Source organism: Lonchura striata, chromosome 6, assembly GCF_050655825.1.
Source record: "Lonchura striata isolate lonStrDom1 chromosome 6, ASM5065582v1, whole genome shotgun sequence".
NCBI classification, from domain to species: Eukaryota; Metazoa; Chordata; class Aves; order Passeriformes; family Estrildidae; genus Lonchura; species Lonchura striata.
In genome coordinates, this window is record NC_140708.1 from 26,490,716 (window position 1) to 26,510,050 (window position 19,335).

General features: G+C 36.7%; 1 protein-coding gene across 3 annotated transcripts in view; it reads right to left on the reverse strand.

The window, feature by feature from the left end:
* Window positions 1–19,335, reverse strand: part of LOC110473694 (adhesion G protein-coupled receptor A3) — a 257,125-nt gene that overhangs the window by 37,404 nt on the left and 200,386 nt on the right. For all 3 annotated transcript variants that reach the window (XM_085582610.1, XM_021536446.4, XM_085582611.1), the window contains exons 13-16: window positions 12,298–12,505; window positions 11,167–11,375; window positions 2,826–2,953; window positions 1,780–1,903 (exon numbers count right to left, since the gene is read on the reverse strand). In XM_085582610.1, coding sequence (XP_085438736.1) covers window positions 1,780–1,903; window positions 2,826–2,953; window positions 11,167–11,375; window positions 12,298–12,505 — 669 coding nt within the window. The remainder of the gene's footprint in view (window positions 1–1,779; window positions 1,904–2,825; window positions 2,954–11,166; window positions 11,376–12,297; window positions 12,506–19,335) is intronic.

A 19,335-nucleotide genomic window follows, 5' to 3' on the forward strand; every position in this document is an offset into this window, starting at 1 on the left:
CAGGTGCTGGGACTCAATTTTGAAAATCTTGCACTCAGAAAGCAAGAAAGGATCTGTGGCTGGGTATGATGTCCTCAAAGTGAACAGTTTTTCAGCTATTACTAGCTATTGGAGCCTTGTCTTAGATTGCTTTGACTATTTCACCCATTAGCTCTGTCTAATTACATCAGACAATTTCTACCAGGAAATAGAGGACAGTCTTTGTCTTGTGTCTTTCCTGTATTGTAACTACTGATGATATTGTCTGTTGATGTAGCATATTATTAGGTAAATACATAACTTAATGAAACTGGTTAGCAGACATATAGGGATAGTTCAATTCAGTTTCACTAGGTGTGCACATTTCTCAGCAGCTCAGGATCTGGCCCTATCCCACAGCAAGAGACAGATGCCACTGAAAATGCACTTTATTAAGGTACCCCTGTAGTTTATGTACTACTTCTAAAAGGCTATTAATAACACATTTATCTCAATCAATTTTTCATTATAGCTATTAATACCACGTTGCTACCATGCAAGCTGCAAAGTAAATAATCAGACAACAACTGAAACAACAGATGGTCATTTGTGACCATGTAATTACATGGCCATGGCTGCCCTACAAACTAATCTGCTACTATCACTTGCAAACTGCAGTCAAAGACAATGGTAAGTGATATTTCAATTTGCTAGAACTTACAAATTAATTAGGACATAATACACTAGATATTGTGAGATACTTCTCTCAATCTAGTGGACAACTGTGTTATTTAAATGAGTATCATGTAATACACAGGTAGACTTCACATGTAGAACATCACAGTGCTTGCAGACACACATGTGCTGTTTACTGATGGATATGCACAGGGATACACAAAAGGCTTCCAAATGAACACTGAACACTGTAAGAGTGGTAACTCTTACACTAATTATGCAAGCTTTGCAGTGACTCTGCTGCTGGGTCCTGACTCTTGCTATTTACACCCATTCAAGGCAACCAGAACTGGATTTAGTAACAGGCAAAATATCCAGGAAAACATTGGCTAAACAAAGTGCTTTACTACAGGAAAATACCAACAACATTCATGAGCCCTGGTGCACTTCTACAAAATCTGAGAGGAAGAAAAATTCAAGACAAACAAATTGCAACAAGCACTTACAGACATTACAGAAGCTGACTAAAATTACTCTCTTTACACATTGGACAGACTCAGCCTTTATATTCAGAGCAGCTGAATCCAGTCCTGTCTGTGCATCTCACCACACTATTGCCCCAAAAATGCTGAGGCAAGAGATGTGAAACAGTCCAGCAGTGCAACAGTCCATAAATCACAAGTATGCTGTGTCTTCTTAGGGATCATCCAGAGAAGCCAGGGCCATCCCCAGGCAAACAGTGTATGTGTTACAAAAGTGAAGCAGTAACTTTAGTCCCACACATTCAATCCAAAGTACAAGAAGGACAGAAGTATTCTGGATTCATAGTTTTCAACTATCCTGTACAGCAGAGAAATATCAAGATTGTCAATGCTTTTCTAAAAAAAAGCCGAAACAAAAAGAATGAGGCAATCTGAGCCTCCGAGAAGTTAATACATTGATCACCCTCTTAGAGAAGCTCACGTGACAACCAAACACTCAACATCCCAGTACTGGTCTTTAGAAGACACACTTACAGTAGTTTACTTTGAAAAACTTAGGACACAAGAACAATATAAGAAAATAAGGAGAACTGTCAATATTACGTTAAAAACTCATTTGCAAGATTCAATTCTATTAGTAAGAATTACTAAAACAGATACTTACAGCTTGACATATAATTGGATATTTAATGCGATTGATTCCACCAGCAAAAACAGCAAATGTGAGAGCAGTATGGAAACAAAAGTTGAGAAGCATGTGCCATCCTTTTCTGCTTATTCGGATTGTGCTGTTGAAAAAAAAATCACATTTTAAAGTTCAAACCCCCAACGTATTTATTATGATTACTATTTGGGAAAAACACTTAATTTGATATAATAAAATTCTCAGATTCTTGAATACCTATGTAACAATCTACCCATAGGACAGAGTCTGACCTATATAGCATTGCAATAAATGATAAAAAGGTAAAATAAATTGTAAAAATCATAAAAGCCTACTGATTTAAAGTTTCCTCCCTCAAACAAGCACTTAAAGTAGAGTACTAAAAGCAAAAGGCTTATTGCATAGCTTCATGTATGCAGAACTTTAACAAGACATCTCTAAAGGATTAAATGGAAGCTGAAGATCAGAAAACATTGCATTAACTTAATATAATTAATATTTAGCAGCTGCTACAGCACAATACATTCCTACTCATTTAAATTGCTAATGGTTTTTAACCAGAAGGATGTAGTTAAAATGGCATTTATATAAATTTTTCATATCAAAGAAAACATAAGTTTTCTAAACCCCAAACTTAGAAGACAAAGAAAGTTTCTTTAATCTAATGATAGTTACCAGTCTTCCAACCAAACTTGGTCTTAAAAGCCATTACAGCAAGTGTAGCTGACCAAAGGACTGCTCGACTGGAATTTACCAGAAAACAACTTAATACTGTTCATGGTTCTATACTAAATTGTTGAATATAGAAATTGCTGAATGTAGAAATCTTAGGAAAAGTGTGCAAAAGATTTAAACATACGTGCCAGGAAAGCTCAGAAACAGCTTAAGGAAGGTTAACATAAACTTAGTTTTGATTTCTCTGGTGTAAATCACATTGCTGCTGTTATTATCACACAGTAATTAAAATAATTTTAATTTATCTTTACAGTGAGGCTTATAAAAGTTCATGCTGACCATTTAATATATGCTTAAAATGGAATTCTTACCTGTGATGAACAATGTAGGTGATAATGGAAGCAAATAGACACAGCAACATAACTGCAGTACATGCATAAACCACAGGGTGCAGAAACTCCCCTGGGTACTGGGGGAAAGACAGCACTGTCTTAAAATCCTGTGGAAAGAGCAAAATGATTTAACATTGTTAGGCATGTGTGAAACTGAGACGTCACTCCAATATGTCCTGTCATTTCTAGTTGTTCCCTTTCAAGGGCAGGAAAAAAAAAAAAAGAACTTTTAATGCAGTTCATGAATTTGCAATAACAGACTGCTCCTTCCTCATCCGCATACAGTTTGCTAGACAGAAATTAACCTTTTTGTACAAGCAGATATATCCTAATTTAAAAAAAGGTCTGAAAAAATACACACAATATTACATTTTCCCAGCATTAGCAGTATCTGGTCCTTCTGATAACATGAACTTTATGACCATATTTTACTAAGATATTAAGCCCAAAATTTCAAATCACCATAAAGGTCTCTAAATGGCATATATATGGCTGCAGAAGAACCACTCAAAGTAAAAAAAAAAAACCTATGAGAATACATCCAAATTATCAACTGACTCAAATATAATTACCAGTTGATACAACTCCTGTAACCCAGTGACCTTCAACTTAGTTGGAAGTACTCTACTCCCTATTGTAATTAAAAAGTAACTTGGACAGCTATATTAACTGCTAAGTAAAGATCCATGTGTTCCTTTTGAACATGTTAGTGTTCAAAAGTGACACAATTCTTCAAGAAAAACAATGAAAGACTATCAATATATTTGTAAAATTAACCTTATTAAATTCCCATTCTAAATTCCACATTTAGGAGAGCTAAATCTGGAGGTGCGATGGATGGAAAGAAAAAGGAGCCCATTAAATAAAACAGAATGTCTTCAGACTATCTGAATTAAATTCAGACTATCTGTATTAGAGCAAATATTACATTCCCTGTAATGCATTAAGCCACATTTGCTTGTGACACTACATTTCTGCACAGATTTATACACAAAACCTACCACCTGAATGCAAACAGAGTGTCATCTTCATGCCATTTCCCATGTGCAGTGGCATTAACTCTGCACATAAAAATGAATATACATCCCAGCAGAAAAAGCTAAAATCTGAAATAATACTGAATATGACAATGCAGCAAACTAACATTTAAAATATTGGGAAACATTTAAAATACTTTTTTCTTATTTGTCAGTTTTAGGTTCACTTGGAAGAAGATTCAATACATTATTTTCCAGAGGTGAAATCTCCCCTTAGGAAACTGGGACTGTAATGCTAATACCTCTGTTTAATTGCATTTGCATGCAGAGAGCTGATTCCTCGCACCATCATTTATGAATATGAACTTGTCCACGTACAAGCAGATAATGTTCATATGCAATTACTAAATGGTGAGAATTTAGTTTACCTTCTAAAATGAGCCTCTCAAGTAACTGATGCCCTGGTAGTTATTATTTTCCTTCTTTATTAGCTTTAAAGTTTCTAAGATTAATTGTATTGGTTTCTCCAGTTGCATCTGAATGTCAGTTCTAAACAGAGCAGCTCACAACATACATAAAAAGGACCATCAAAATGAAAAATAACTTATGAACAAAAAGCTAACTATATGTTATCACATCCTATTTTTCTTCAAGTACTTCCTCAGCTTGCACATTAAACCTCAGTTAAACCTGCTCTCTTACTCCTGTCCTTCACACAAGTTCTCTCTCTGCCCTGCCCAGTTCACCAGCACCCAGGTGATAGGTGGAGTTGCTTCTCAAGGAGGAACTCAGCTTATGCTGTCTCACCTAGAGGTGTCAGTTCTTGCTATTCTTCCCTCAATCACAAATGGAAAAGAAGAGGAAAAAAACTCTGTCTTTTCATGTGTTAGTTTTTTAACATGACAGACCTAGGCTCTTAAAGCCTTCTTATTCTTGTTTTCTTCCTGTGTGCATGAATAAAAAATCAGGATATCATGACTTTGTAACTTTCAAATAATTCTTTAAAAGTCTGTTGGTTCAGAACTGTCTCTGAATGTCCACTCAAACACCCTTTCCTTTTTCTCCCATGTTTTTATTTGCATTATCTCCCCATTAATTATTTTATTGAGTAAGTCTCTCAAGGTAGATGAATGATTATTTAACAGGAATGTTCAATACAATTTTAGCTCATATTATGAGTAGGACAATTTAAACAGAAATAATCTTCTGAAAGTGATAAAACATTTACTTCTAGCTCTTACAGATATAATTATATTTTAATATACTATAGTACACTTTGGTGTAAATTTAGGTACACAATTTCTCTGCATTCAGAAATGTGTTACTGTAACTATACAGTAGTAACAGCACAGTTATTTAAATATAAGTAAGTTGGATATCACCATGGAAAGTTAAAGTTGTGAAAAAGGAAGCACAGTGAAGTTACACATTTGAAATGTGTAGCTACACATTTGAAAAAAATATAAGCAATTTTACTTGAGTACCATCACTGTGTACTAAAGAACTGGTTTTTAATAGTGTAAATGCAAGGTTCAACATCTCCCTGTGTTTGATCATCCATATAAAAGCAAATGCCATGTGTCCTACAGGAATACAACCATTTTGCCTGCAGAAGAATGAAGAACAATCAGCATCTTAAAGCTACTTCCATTTTTAAATATGAATTTTATAGTTTATCTAATCCTTTACAGTAAATAAATGGTAAAATGTTGAGTATGTAAATCATTAATGCCAAAGTAGAATATCCTTTTTAGAAGTCTTGTATATTGGAAGCTGATTTCATTATAGATATATAACAGATGCATCTTGTCTGCTCTCTGATGATAATTAAACCTTATTGATCCATCAACTTCCCCTTGAGTAATCTTCTGGGGAAGACAACATGCAGAAAAGAAGCATTTTTTAAAATGCTGTATGCAAAGCAGCAAAATTGTATGTTACATTTTAAAAAGTTAGGTTTGCTTTTATTTCCTAGAGGGGATTCAAATCATGATGATATTGAAAAACCACAGGAATTACCCCAGGAAAACAAATACTTACTTACAAGACCCAGACCATTACAAACTGGTGTCTACAGCTACAAGGCCTGTTAATTGCTGTCTAATGAGAAACTGTCGTTCATTCACCCTTTTAAGATGGTGTGAAACAAACCAAGACAGTGGTGAGCTCTTGGGGCACATGAGGTAAATCCCATATTGGGCCATATTACCAAGACTGCACACAGAAGAGGGAGGGAAATTATTATTCCCTTCTATTCACCACTTATGAGCCCAAATCTCAACTATTGTGTCCAGTTTTGGGCACTCCAGTACAAGAATGACATTGCTGAATTAAAAGGAGCCCAGTATAAGCCACCAAGAAAATGAAATGTCCCAAGGCCTGGATTCCAGGCCTTTAATTTCCATCTATCTTCCAAGAGTTGGCTATTTTACTGAGCTTTACAATCAGAATCCATTTACCTGGCTGAAGTTGCACCATGATGAATGCAAGAGCCACTCAGCCAACAGAAAGGAAAAACAAACAAAAAGAAAAAGCTTGAGCCAGAGATCCGATTTGTGATAAAATCACTGCCTTTTGGAGGAGAGAAGCCTGGAATTTTGGGCCCACTACCAAGACAGTTTATTTTTTTTACAGAGCAAATAATACATATTATTAAATGCAATTTAATAAAATGTTCATGGAAGGAAAAGAAATAAAAAGCAGATCTTGCTCTTAAGAGTAGTCTAATTCCAAGGCTTTGTGCAAAAGAATATTCAGGAGTATACTTAAATATTCAGGAATATTCTTAAAAAAGCAGCCTTTTCTGGGGGCTGGGCTCAATACTGTCCATATGGGCTAAGCATTCTCTGATGAGCATTACATGAGCAGAGAGCAGTACATGCCAGCTGAGGACTGAAGTGAGGAGCATGTGCCTCCTTGCAGCCTCTTCATACTGGGAAACATCTACACACGTGCTAATTCCAGCATAATTTTGCTGTTCCCACTACAACAAATGTTAATTTTACATATAGCAGGTAAACTTTCTGGATCACTTTCACAATCTTTGGTGCATAAGCTCTGCTAAGATCTATCCTGTAGGTGTTTAACTTCGTGTTTAAACATGAAAAAAGATTTGAAACTTTCGTTCTTGAACCTCTTGTTGTAGGCAGACTGATTTTTCAAAGTACAGAACAATGTTTCCACAGCCTGTGATGAGAAAACCCTGTGTTCTCTATGGGGAAAATGTCAAATACTGTAATTATGTCAACCTTCTAAATGACATCTCTGTAATACTTCCCCGACTCATGAATTAATTTCTCAAAAGGCTTAGACAGGCTGCTTAATTTGGAAAAGACCTGAAAGATTGAAGTTTGGAATTCTGTTCAGAACTGAACTTCATGAATAGGCTTAAGAAATTCTGCAATTGCCTCCAGTAACAATGAAAATGTTGAAAAAGTAGCTTTTCTTGAAATATTTCAAAGACTGGGGGAATGTTTGCAAAACAAGAGAAAAACTCCCTGCCTCTTACTGTGATCCATTCCTAGTATCCTGCCTCTTCTCAGTTTCTCACTCACACCATTTTCCAAGGTTTGCTTCCAGAACAGTTTCAAATATGTTCTGGTTTTGTCAGCTCAGTTTCCTCAGCCCTATCCGCTGAATGCATGCTATTTCTACAAATAATTACTCCTTATGCACATAAAGCAAGCCCAAAAATCCAACAAAACCCACACCTATATTGGTTGGAATATGACAAATTGTGACAAAACAGGAAAGGAGCTACTTATGATTTTATGTTGATTTAACCTACTTTAAGGATTACAATTAGAAGTGCTAAGAATTTTTATTAATCCATTTTATGTTAATTGGGAGCTATAATACTTAGATTTAATAATTTTATTTGTGTTTATTTGGCATATTTGAGGAAATTACTATTGACAAAGCAGTCTAAGGGGGAAAGGAAATGCTGTATACAATTACAGTAATATCCATCACTATTGAATTTCTATTGTGTTCTAAGAAAAATGAAAGGAAGAACAAAGGACAATGTATGCCAAAATGTATTTAGCAAATTTTGAAATTCATTGTTGCTATTGGATATTTTTGTCATCTCCTGAAGAGTTATTACTCAGATATAGAGGTCTCTGGATTGGTCATAACATACACAAGTGTCGTCATGAAAAATTAAAATACTGATAGGCAACTCTGTTCACACAAGAGCATAAATATGTGGTATTTAAAAAGCAAATACTTATCATTAGCTATAGCAAAGCTTCAAAGTATATAAATTCATCATTTTACTCTAAAATAGAAAATCAATCATATTGCAGAGTTCAGGACCCTAGAGGGCTTTGGACACCTCCTAAAGAGGTGTAATGTAATGAACTCTTCCTCCTACAGATAACAGAAGAAAAGACAAAATAGAGGACTGGTCTAAGCACAGTATGTGAAGTAAAATGAAGGAATATAATGTGGGAGTTAGTTTACGTTTTACTCTCACCTCTAGGACATACTACTCAAAACATGATCAGAAAAATCTCTGTTATGTCTGACTCTATTATTCTACTTCTATTTGCCAGCCCAACCCAGAGCAAACTAAAAGTGTGAGGCCACGTGAGGGTAGGAGCATGTACCTTCTTCCCAAACCAACCTTCAAACTAAACTTTCTCTCTCAATGACATCACTTGAACAACTGTCACAGAGAGAAATCAAAGGGCTCTACATGACTCCTCTCACTTGAAGTATGCTCATGCTTATTAATTATCAATCGTAGTTGATAAATCCTTGATTGCTGCCTTTCTAAAAAAAGGACTCTAGAAAACCTTTCTTTTTACCCTTTTACATTACATAGGCATAAACAACTTCTATGAAAGCACCTTAGGAAACTGTGTCTTACTATTTGAAAAGGTGACAAATCAGAATATGGACTCTACTAGCCATATAATGGACAGTTGGATTGACTGAGGTTTCTGTTTCAACTTAATCTACAGCAGGATGTACACAATTCTGATTGTAATGTAAAGATTTAGTGCTGCTTTTTAGTTTACAGATATTATTTCAGTTTTCTGCAATTACCCCAAACCATAATAAATTATGAATTTTTCTTGTTTAACAGATGAATTACAGATTAATGACATGTATCATGATATTGTAGCTAATTTCATTAGCTACACACCATATGCCAGGTATCTTGAATTTGCCAATGGTTTGTTAGCATTTTAAAATACATTAGGAATATAGATATAAATTAATAAGGTACACATAGACACTTTATACTGTTCATTTTATAAATTAGTAACAATGCAGAACAATTAAGTATTTTTCATTTCTGGTACGAGAATTGAACTGCCCAGAAAAGCATAGTTTCTATCAAATAAAGTAATCCTTTTTCTTTATGCCACAAAACAGTGATTAAGAAATAATACTTGAATGAAAATGTTTGAACATAATGAAGCTACAAAATTTTTCTGTTATCTGTTTAGAAAGGGAATGACTGGGAAGTGGATTTGTGTGTGTGTATATTTTTATATGTATATTTTAAAATTACTTGTCATCATTTTCCTTAAAGGTCACTGTGAAACGTGAGCTAAGAAACATATCCCATTGTTTGCTACCATAGAAATTGCAAAGCAAGGGTGATTCTAAGATTCTACTTTCTTATCTTACACAGATAAAATTGGAAGACGCACACATGAAATAAAGCACAGCCAAATGCTCATAACTAAACTAACACAAGGCCTAAAGCAGAATTACAGACAAGATACAAAAACTCCAGTAAAAAGTGCCTCAGTTGCCTTTACAGTTGTAGAAAAACCAATCTCCTACACCTTATAAGAGATAATTGGGCTTTACAAACCAAAATTTAACTGCAGCCCTTGTGTCAGTATTCAACTTTTTAAGCAAAAACAAACTATGTAATTGGTTGATTGCAAACAGTTAATTAACATTTAGTAACTGCTCAAAGTTTAAGAGTAACATGCTGAACTCCAGCAGTTGAAGGAGGAGGAAGCCATTTTGGGTGTGGCACCTGCAAAGTCAACAGGTGCTTTCTTTAATTAATTTAGAAAAGCATCCTCAAAGCAAAATTATGATTCCCATTCTGGGAAACAAGAGGCTGGGGGAAAAGGGATCTCACATGAGCTGTAGAAAATAAGGTATATTTAATGTCATCCAATCTGAGGAACAGCTCTTAAATTCTGAACAATTCTATAATGGGTAAAAAAAATGTTCAACTGTTCAACTAAGTGTCAGGGAAATCTGTTCTTACGAAGTGGACGATAATATCTGCATTTAACTCGTGGGCACCAGAGCTTTGTGCTATGATTGGCTGCCATCTGGGCTCCATCTGACAGCAGCAGATTGGTATTCTCTGCACACGTCCTCGCAATTCCTGTCGCCTGTGTTTGCTGTCCCTTACACATACACACAATACATTATTTACTCAACTATAAACATTTCTGTGAAGTACACAAGCGGCATTTACAGTGCAATCCTGCATCAGCATTCAGGAGCATTCTAGTATTAATAGTACACATGTCTAATATTTTTACAACTGGTTTATAATAAATATTTTTAAGGGTGCAAACATTTTCTAAAGCTTAGAAACCTTTCAATTTCTTGTTTGCTTTCCTTTAGTTCGTGAATAATAACAGTTCATCATTGTATGCGTATTTTTGCTTTCATGAAGGTAACTTTCTGTTAAGCAGGTTAGTTAAATAACTGCAATGGGAACTGTAAGTGTGACTGAGAACAGAGTAAAAGCAGCTGATGTGTTAGCACTGCACAGGAATATTTTCCTTCACAGACAGCAATTTTGTAAGTAGGCTATCGGCATTGGTGTACAAACCAAAACTCCCACAGAATCAACAAGGACAGCTCTGTCCATACTTAAAAGAACAGAAGATGTTATTCCTCTCCATTTATTAAATGATTCAACATTGCGGTATGCCTGCAACTAATTAGTATGATCAACACAGTGCAGGGCAGGAACAAAAGCAGACCAGCCTCTGAGATGTGCTGATGTAAAAGCACACAGGAGTATACATTTTTAAACCCCGTCATATAATTTATAACCATTATGTACTAATCATTCCTTGATGGAACTTTCATTTATAAGACTGAAGTTAATGTCATTTCTGATTAGGCCTGTCTCAGGATATTAAAACTGACCACTAGGTTTATTCACTTACTAGCAGTTAAGTAACTTACTTCCTTTTAGACTGTTCTATGCTAAACATTATTATAAAAACCCAGAAGGTCAGTTGAATGAAACAGATCAGAATGAAACAGATGCATGTAAATAAAACAAAAATGCATGGCAAAAAAGAGAGAGAAATACAGGTATATTTGCCAAGTCATATACTTACCATTAGCACTGCAAAGTTACTGAAGTGTGTACTCTGAATGGTGGTAATATTGCCTGCAGAACTAATTATGTGGCACCCTTCTCCCCTCCAGCCTCCATGTCCATCTAGAAGGTCAAAATCCCAGAAGGCTGCAATGGGGTCTATACCCCGTGCAAAGTGCCTCAATCCTATAGTAAGAGGGCTGCTGAGGTTTCCAAAACTGCACCCATCTGCAAAAGGAAAAAACTGAATCAGAGAGACGGAGTGGAAAACCCTTTAGTGATGAATGCTCTGTAAAGAGACCAGATACACTAAACTATGGGGAAAAAAGACAGAGGACATAAAATCTTAATGGTCAAAATCAAAGGTAGTGCTCGCATCAGAGAAGTTTGCAATGGTATGAATAAATCTGAGCATTTAAATCACGTATTGTGTCAAAATGATCAAATCATTCCTCACGAAAGGGATCTTTTTTATTGTTTCAGATTCTTCATTTATGACCAGTTTGCACTATTGCCCATGTAACTGCAGGAACGGCTCAGTTTGATGGCATGATTATTTGCTGAGACAATTCTGCACTTTGAAAGTAACATTCAAACATTTAAAAATGTTAATAGAAATGAGAGCACTACTCGGTGTTGGACAAAATTAGTAAAATTGCATGGATGAACAATTAATCAAAATAGTGATTCACTAGCACATACAATGTATGTCATTTAGATAAAAGTCTTTAACAACACCTGTTTTACATCCATTGCATCAGTAAGTATACTGCTGACTATTGATACATGCAACAGGACACTACTCCCACTCCAAAAGCCTTATTTTTACCAGTGCCTAGGACATTAACATTGCAACTGTAAAGAGTAAAACAAGGTTCCTTCCCATAGCTTTAAGAAGCAAGCATCTGTAACAACACAGTCAACAAACAGTAGCCCAGAATTTGCATTCTAATCGTAGTGCAAGGACATTTCATTATTTGCAGGACAATCTGAATAATATCGTGCAGATAGGAACAACTGCAAACATTGTACTAAAGACAGACTGTTTCCAGCCTCACAGCACACTGCATACTCTACCCCTCTATTCTCTGCACAATCAAGTATACCGTAGCTTTTAAATGAAAGAAAATAATGCATAAGAGCTTCTCACCTATTTTAGCAAAAACAGCTGGTGTGGCAACTGTCCGACGTTTCCCATCATCTGCAAGATTTGATGAGTTTCCTGTGCTAGGAAAGAGTTTTCCATTCCGAAAGACAATAAACTGTAGCTTGCAAGTGGAGTTATCAACAGATTGCCAGGCTGAAGACTGAGAGAAGACAGACTGTGGCAAATGAACTGAAGCTACTGCTACAGCATTCTGTACAATGAGAAAAAAAAAGAAACATTTAAAATGCAAATCACAACAGGGTTGCTTTCATGATGTTTTAAACTCCTGTACAAGAAATGTATGCTGCCTTCCTTTTCCAACAGTCTGGAAGCAACCAAAGAAGCACGGGCTGTAACCATGGGAATAGGATTGGTACAGTGCATATTAAAAGGGAAAACGTTTTGATTGAATGTGAGAGTCTATATGGTCAAGCTCCCTGCTGCAGAGGTGAGAATGGTTCTTACCGTGCCTGCTAGAGGGTCCATCAACGCTGCAGATCTGATTTAAAGAGACAACCTCTACCAGGTTTTCTCCTTCACTTAAAATAGAATCAGACAACTTACATTAAAACATTTCTCTGAAAGGGTACTTAAAGGGTATAAAAATAATTTTATTATTAAACGAATTACATCTGCACAGAACTGCAAGTGCAGTAAACAAAACAGTTTAGGAATATGCTTTTCTAGCTTCACATAAGGAAAATCAGTTAACTATGTTTTAGTCATGCAGGATTAAAAAAACATTACAAACACTAATGTAAAAGAAAAAACCAAGACAACACTGGGAGAAAATGAATGATAACTGTCAGATCACTATAAAGGCTTTGAGTCATGTGTTACATACCCTTTTACAAGCAGATAAATCCCTTACAGCAGAGCTATAAAATACAACAAACATTGTATTTTGAGGACTTCACTCATCAAGCATTTTTTATTTGCCAGTGTAGCAAACTAATCATTAAAGACTGAGATATTTACAAGGAATAACAAATGATGAGCAATGGAAAAATAAACAGGGAGTCTGTCCTGAGCCTTGATGTGAAAAGTGTATGTATTTAAAAACAAACAAACTACAAAATGTTCTAATTTGCATTTTCCCCAAGGGCAGAGTATGGCTCCGTGCAAATAATTTACATAGATTACCACAGTTTGCTCATAGCACATGTGCACTACCTATTTCAGAAGTAAAACAATGATCTTCACAACAATATAAAGAAACATGACATTTAATATACATCCATGTGCTGGGAGAAAGACACATGTGAGAGATAAAAGGTATAACAGAGATCAGCGAACTAAAATGAGTATGAGAAGCATCTAGTGACCATGGAATAAATATGGAAGGAAGGCGTGAGTAGTCTGTGATGTCATTTTAATGCTTAAATAAAGAGATAAAGACTTCTGTACACCATTTTCCTTTTACCATCTATATTTTAGGAAGGTTTTCAGATTTTAACAGTAAAAATGCAAAAACGTCCTTTTTAAAATAAGTATTCAATCTAGGCAATGTTGCTCATTAAAAGTACTCAGGAAAAAAAAAGAGCAAATAGCAACAGAACATTTCTACATTAGAATTTTAAATTATTATGAAGGCTTTAATTGGTATTAACTGAACTAAACATCAAGCACTCAGCCTGAGATTGTTTCCACTGTCTAATTCACTAAAACTGTTATAATTGGCTTTATCTCATTCTTCTGAAAAAGACGTATTTAGTCTATGATATCCCAAGTATCTGCATATGCTGAACCTCTGATGATACCATTTTGGCCTTAAAATTGCTATCAAAAACTATGCACGGAGTTTTTAAAAAGTGTCATTTATCATACCCCAGATCACTGTTGAGGACTTATGTGGAGATGTACAGATGTGTAAGAGAGGTTACAGTGCGATTAACTTTATATTTATGCTGGATTTTTATTATTATTCTGTGCTGGAAAAAGCAACAATGATGACATATTAAATTACACTAATTACTCATTATACACAAAAAGAGAAGGATAGAAGCATATGAATAAGCTTATGATAATGAAACCATCAGCTAAAGGCACTGGGTTAAGCAACAATGTGCTATGACTTGACAAAAGCAGATACAGAAGCCAGAGAAAACAACTTTTGCTAAGAGGGCAAATCATCTAATTTATTGTGGTTCTCTAATTGCTTCTCCATTGGGACTTACTGATAGTAATAAGAAAAAGTAATGGTGTAGACAGAGCTTGCCTGTGGGACTGGGAGGTGCAGAGTGGAACCTGCTCCCACCTGAAGCACTGGGAGCTGGGGCTGGAGGCAGCCCCTGGGCTGGGCAGGACCAGCTGCCCCCAGCCCTTCCCTGCTGACCTGTGTGCCCAAGCAGGGCTGGGCAGGACCAGCTGCCCCCAGCCCTTCCCTGCTGACCTGTGCCCAAGCAGGGCTGGGCAGGACCAGCTGCCCCCAGCCCTTCCCTGCTGACCTGTGCCCGAGCAGGGCTGGGCAGGACCAGCTGCCCCCAGCCCTTCCCTGCTGACCTGTGTGCCCAAGCAGGGCTGGGCAGGACCAGCTGCCCCCAGCCCTTCCCTGCTGACCTGTGCCCAAGCAGGGCTGGGCAGGACCAGCTGCCCCCAGCCCTTCCCTGCTGACCTGTGCCCAAGCAGGGCTGGGCAGGACCAGCTGCCCCCAGCCCTTCCCTGCTGACCTGTGCCCAAGCAGGGCTGGGCAGGACCAGCTGCCCCCAGCCCTTCCCTGCTGACCTGTGCCCGAGCAGGGCTGGGCAGGACCAGCTGCCCCCAGCCCTTCCCTGCTGACCTGTGCCCAAGCAGGGCTGGGCAGGACCAGCTGCCCCCAGCCCTTCCCTGCTGACCTGTGCCCGAGCAGGGCTGGGCAGGACCAGCTGCCCCCAGCCCTTGCTGCCTGCAGAGACCCTCCAGCACTCAGCAGGGAGGGAGGGACCTGTCCATGGTGCCCCAGCCTCACCCACAGATTGCAGCTTCACATCACAGGGCCAAGGTCGAAGGCAGGCAAGAGAAGCTGTGCACAATGGAATTAGTGTGGACTGCTTGCGCTGCTCAGGCTGACTGAGCAAATCTCAAACATGCAGCAACATCAAATTATTTACTTGACAAAAAGACACATTTACAGAAAACATTTTCCTGATCGGACTTCAGGAGAGCATGTTCCCCTTGTTCCCCTGCTCAGAATGAATATGAATACCCATAACACAATCTATTTAATAAACTTCACTAAATTGCCTACAGTCACTTCCTGGAGTACAGTTTTATTATGAGTACTGCTCATTTACACTACCTGTTACTTTAATTTTTTTTTTTTTTTTGAGTGCAGGTGGTCTGTTGGAGTGAAGGGCAAAGGGACAGAGTATTCCTTAACTGGACAAATGTACACAAAGTCAAACTACTCGCTGCACATCAAATATTTACTTAGCAATTCCTCAAAATTAAACATCCAACTGTCTGCTACAGCAACATGCCTGCCAACAAGATCCTGTAGTATGATATTAATGAAAAATGCACATAGTGTGAAGGCCCACACATTCACAGTGCTGTTTAAAAATATGAATAAATACATTATTTTCATCTAAGATGTGTGAGAATTTTCAATAGTATTACTATTCACATGAGAGGAAGGATCTGAGCACTGAGGTAGTTCCTGTTATTGTAGTAGAGGATAGAGGGAACCCGGCTGAAGGTTCAGTCTTGTATTCTGCTAATCTTGTGTAAAGTGAAGCATAAGGAAGTTCCCCACTCTTGCCTCAGTTTCCCTCTCACTAAAGTGAGATTAAAATGATGGCATTTATTTTGCCGTGTAAGATGCTCCAGAGTTCAGAGATGAAATATGGGAACATGTATTACTAAAACCAATGACAGCAACATCAAGTATTGTGCTTCAAATGCTTCAAAATTCACATAAATCATCTCATTTATTTTTTTTTAAATTTGGGCCCCATATCACCACATCACATAGGAAGTAAAGTATCTGAGCATGCTAGTGGCAAAATGCTGCCTGCAGCACTGAGAAGAGAGAAAGAGCAATACAGACCCACCACAGGAGCTGCAGCTTTACAATGACAGCACTGGCATCTCATATTTTCCTGGAAAAGCTTACAGGTTGTGTCAGCATTTCACTAGTCAGGATTTAGACATTCTGTGAGTGTTTTCAAAACAGAATGTCAATAATCCCATCATGACTCCCATTTCAGTTTTAGTCCTGTTAACTGGATTGTACTCACATTGATTAGGAAAAGGGAATCCTGAACACAGTGCAGATTCTTCTAAGGAGCATTTTTCTTCTGGAAAATGCTTGTATTTTAAAATGAAAGCTATTCATAGACATCCACCCATTTGCACACAAATATGATAGAAATTATGCAATTTTCAAACTCTCTAAAGTGTCTTCCATGTCATCTGCCCAGATATCTGAAGATCTGCACTGTGACCTGCAGCCAGGGATACAGGGCTTATCAGCTCTAAACCAGCTCTTGGGATTTTCTGGGAGACCTCCTAGGACTCCTGGCTCATACAACTTCTTGGAACCCAGTCAACTATCCAAAAAGCAGAATGAAAGGTTGTTTTAAACACTTAGAAACATCATTTGGACAGTACAGTTTTATAAGTACTTTTGAAGTTTTGGGGGTTTTTTCCATTTTAGACCTATTTGGGTGTGTGTGTGTGTATGTGTAATTTTTCAAAAGATCTGAGGCACCAAAACAGAACCAATAAATCCAAATGTATTCTAAAATTTTTAAATTTGAATTAAAAATCTCATTCTAAAGTGGAAATGGTCCTCAGGATATTGAGAGCTATGGATGCTTGGCATTCTTGCAACTCATGCATGTGTGGCCCTTATTAAAAATGTTTTAAGGGAAAAAGGAAAGATTTAAAGTGAAGTTTTTCCCTAGGCAGTTTTATTCTGGTAGCAGTCCATTCCTTATAACAAATGCTAGCATTTACAAGGGGTTTTTAAGTGTTTAGGAAAGACAGCCTCTTGCCTTAGGTGACTTTGTGATATGTTGGCCCTTCTACTTTCATAATTCCTTTAAGAGTCCTGCTCCCATTTACTCTTGCAGCTTTGTTTTCCCATCACAGTGTTCAGCTTGCCAAAAATTTAGCATAATACTGAGAGACCATACTCATTATCAAACAATCATTATCAAGAAACCTACTTGGTAACCACTGTGGAATGACAAAAATCAAACTATTTTTAGTAACTCTTCCTTGTGTATGCCTCAGTACTAGATGGACTTTTGAGTTCAGGCACAGTATTTCTGTTTAAGATAAAATATATTTCATAGGAAACCATCCAATTCTTAGTCCTCAGAAGAGTCATAAGGTATATTTTTCCATCAGCAATTTCCTAAACTTAAAAACCAGCACCTTAACAACAGGTCAGAGAAAATCTGGAGGAGGTAAAAAAAAAAAAGAGTAAATAAAATCACCTAAAACCTGGAGAACTGGAAAAGCAGCTTCACTCTTTCTAGATTTCAAAGAATCTGACAAAGTGGTGTAGAGATTCAGATGCAAGACACCATATATTAAATTATTAAAGATATAAGGGTGCTGCCCAAATAGGTACAAGCTATATAAAGTTACAGTAAAAAAAGTAGAAATTAGAGCTCTAATAGCTGCACTATTAAATATGTACTGAGTTAACAGTGATGTCATCATAAAAAAAATCAAGCAAATAAATTATACATATATAATAGATTTTATTTAGTCCCTCAAATAAGACAGCAGATCATTAGAAGCAATGGAAGATTTCAATTTGTGGTTTATGTTAAAGATTCAGTTGTTAACAAATAGAAAGAGGCACAAGTGTGCTTTTCAACTGTTTCTCCTAGTAGGTATTTAAAAAACACTTCTTAGGAATTACCTCAGCACAAAATATATGAGATAAGGACAGTCATTTGGCCCAGTTCTGTGAAGCTTTAGGTAGTGCATGAGTTCTGATCGCTTTTTCTGGGATTAAAAGTATCAACAAAAAGCCCCCAAAATTTAGACTAGGTGGGAAAATACCAAATAAGGTGTTTGTAAAAATAATGAAAACAATGCCAGTTTGAAAACGCTTATACAAGACAAGCAACTTGCCAGGTGTTAAAAGGAACAGGATTTTGTTTTTTTTTTTTAATGGGATAATACCAAGCAAGGAAAGTAGGAGTTCCCCAGCCATGCTAACTTACCTACATAATTTTGCTACTAATTTGTCTTAGTTTAACTGCACTTTCTGGAGAGCTGTTTAAACCCAAATCTGGAAAGGCTCAGGCATGACTAGCAGCAGGTGAAAAGCAAAGTTTGTATAGATTCCCAGGATGAAATTAAGCAGTACTTCCAAAAATGCAACATCAAATCACCTGGCTACTGAGACAAAACTGCTAAGCATGTTGGGATTATTATGTTATAAAGTCATTATGTAATAATTCTGCAGTGCACTTCCATCTCAATTCTAGAAAACTAAGCATAGAGTCTTTGTTCTAGCCAGGCATAAAGGGTGGTTTGATGCACAGTGAAATTGTGGCATCAATAATAAATATATGCAAATTGCATCAAAAGTTTTCTAGAAAATCTGTTTCTATAAAAACAGATATAGCAAACAGCACTGAAATTTTAGAAAAGCTGATAATGTAAAATAATCTGTAAATCTGATTGTCAGTAGCCCTTTTCCAATAAAAGTTAAAACCAAAAGTCTCCAAATTAGGATTCTATATTTCATATTTGAGCATCTTGCAAACTTTCTAAGAAAATGAAAATATGTGCAAATCTACAAGCAACAACTGACCTGTTAATGAGCTATTGTTAAGGAAAAAGTGATTAAAAAAAAAAAAAAAAAAAAAAAGAAAGGAAAGAAAAAGAACATGAAGGGAGACAGAGTAGGTTTACCAAAGGTAAATAATGCCAGACCCAAATTATAATTCTCCTCGATAAGTATTTTTCCAGACAGGGCAATACAATTCACCTGATTTCTTTTGAGACATTAAGAACTAGTAGCAATTAGTTTCAGGTGAATAAGGAACAAACAATTGATAATACAATTATTTACTTTGAAAGGAGAAGACAGGC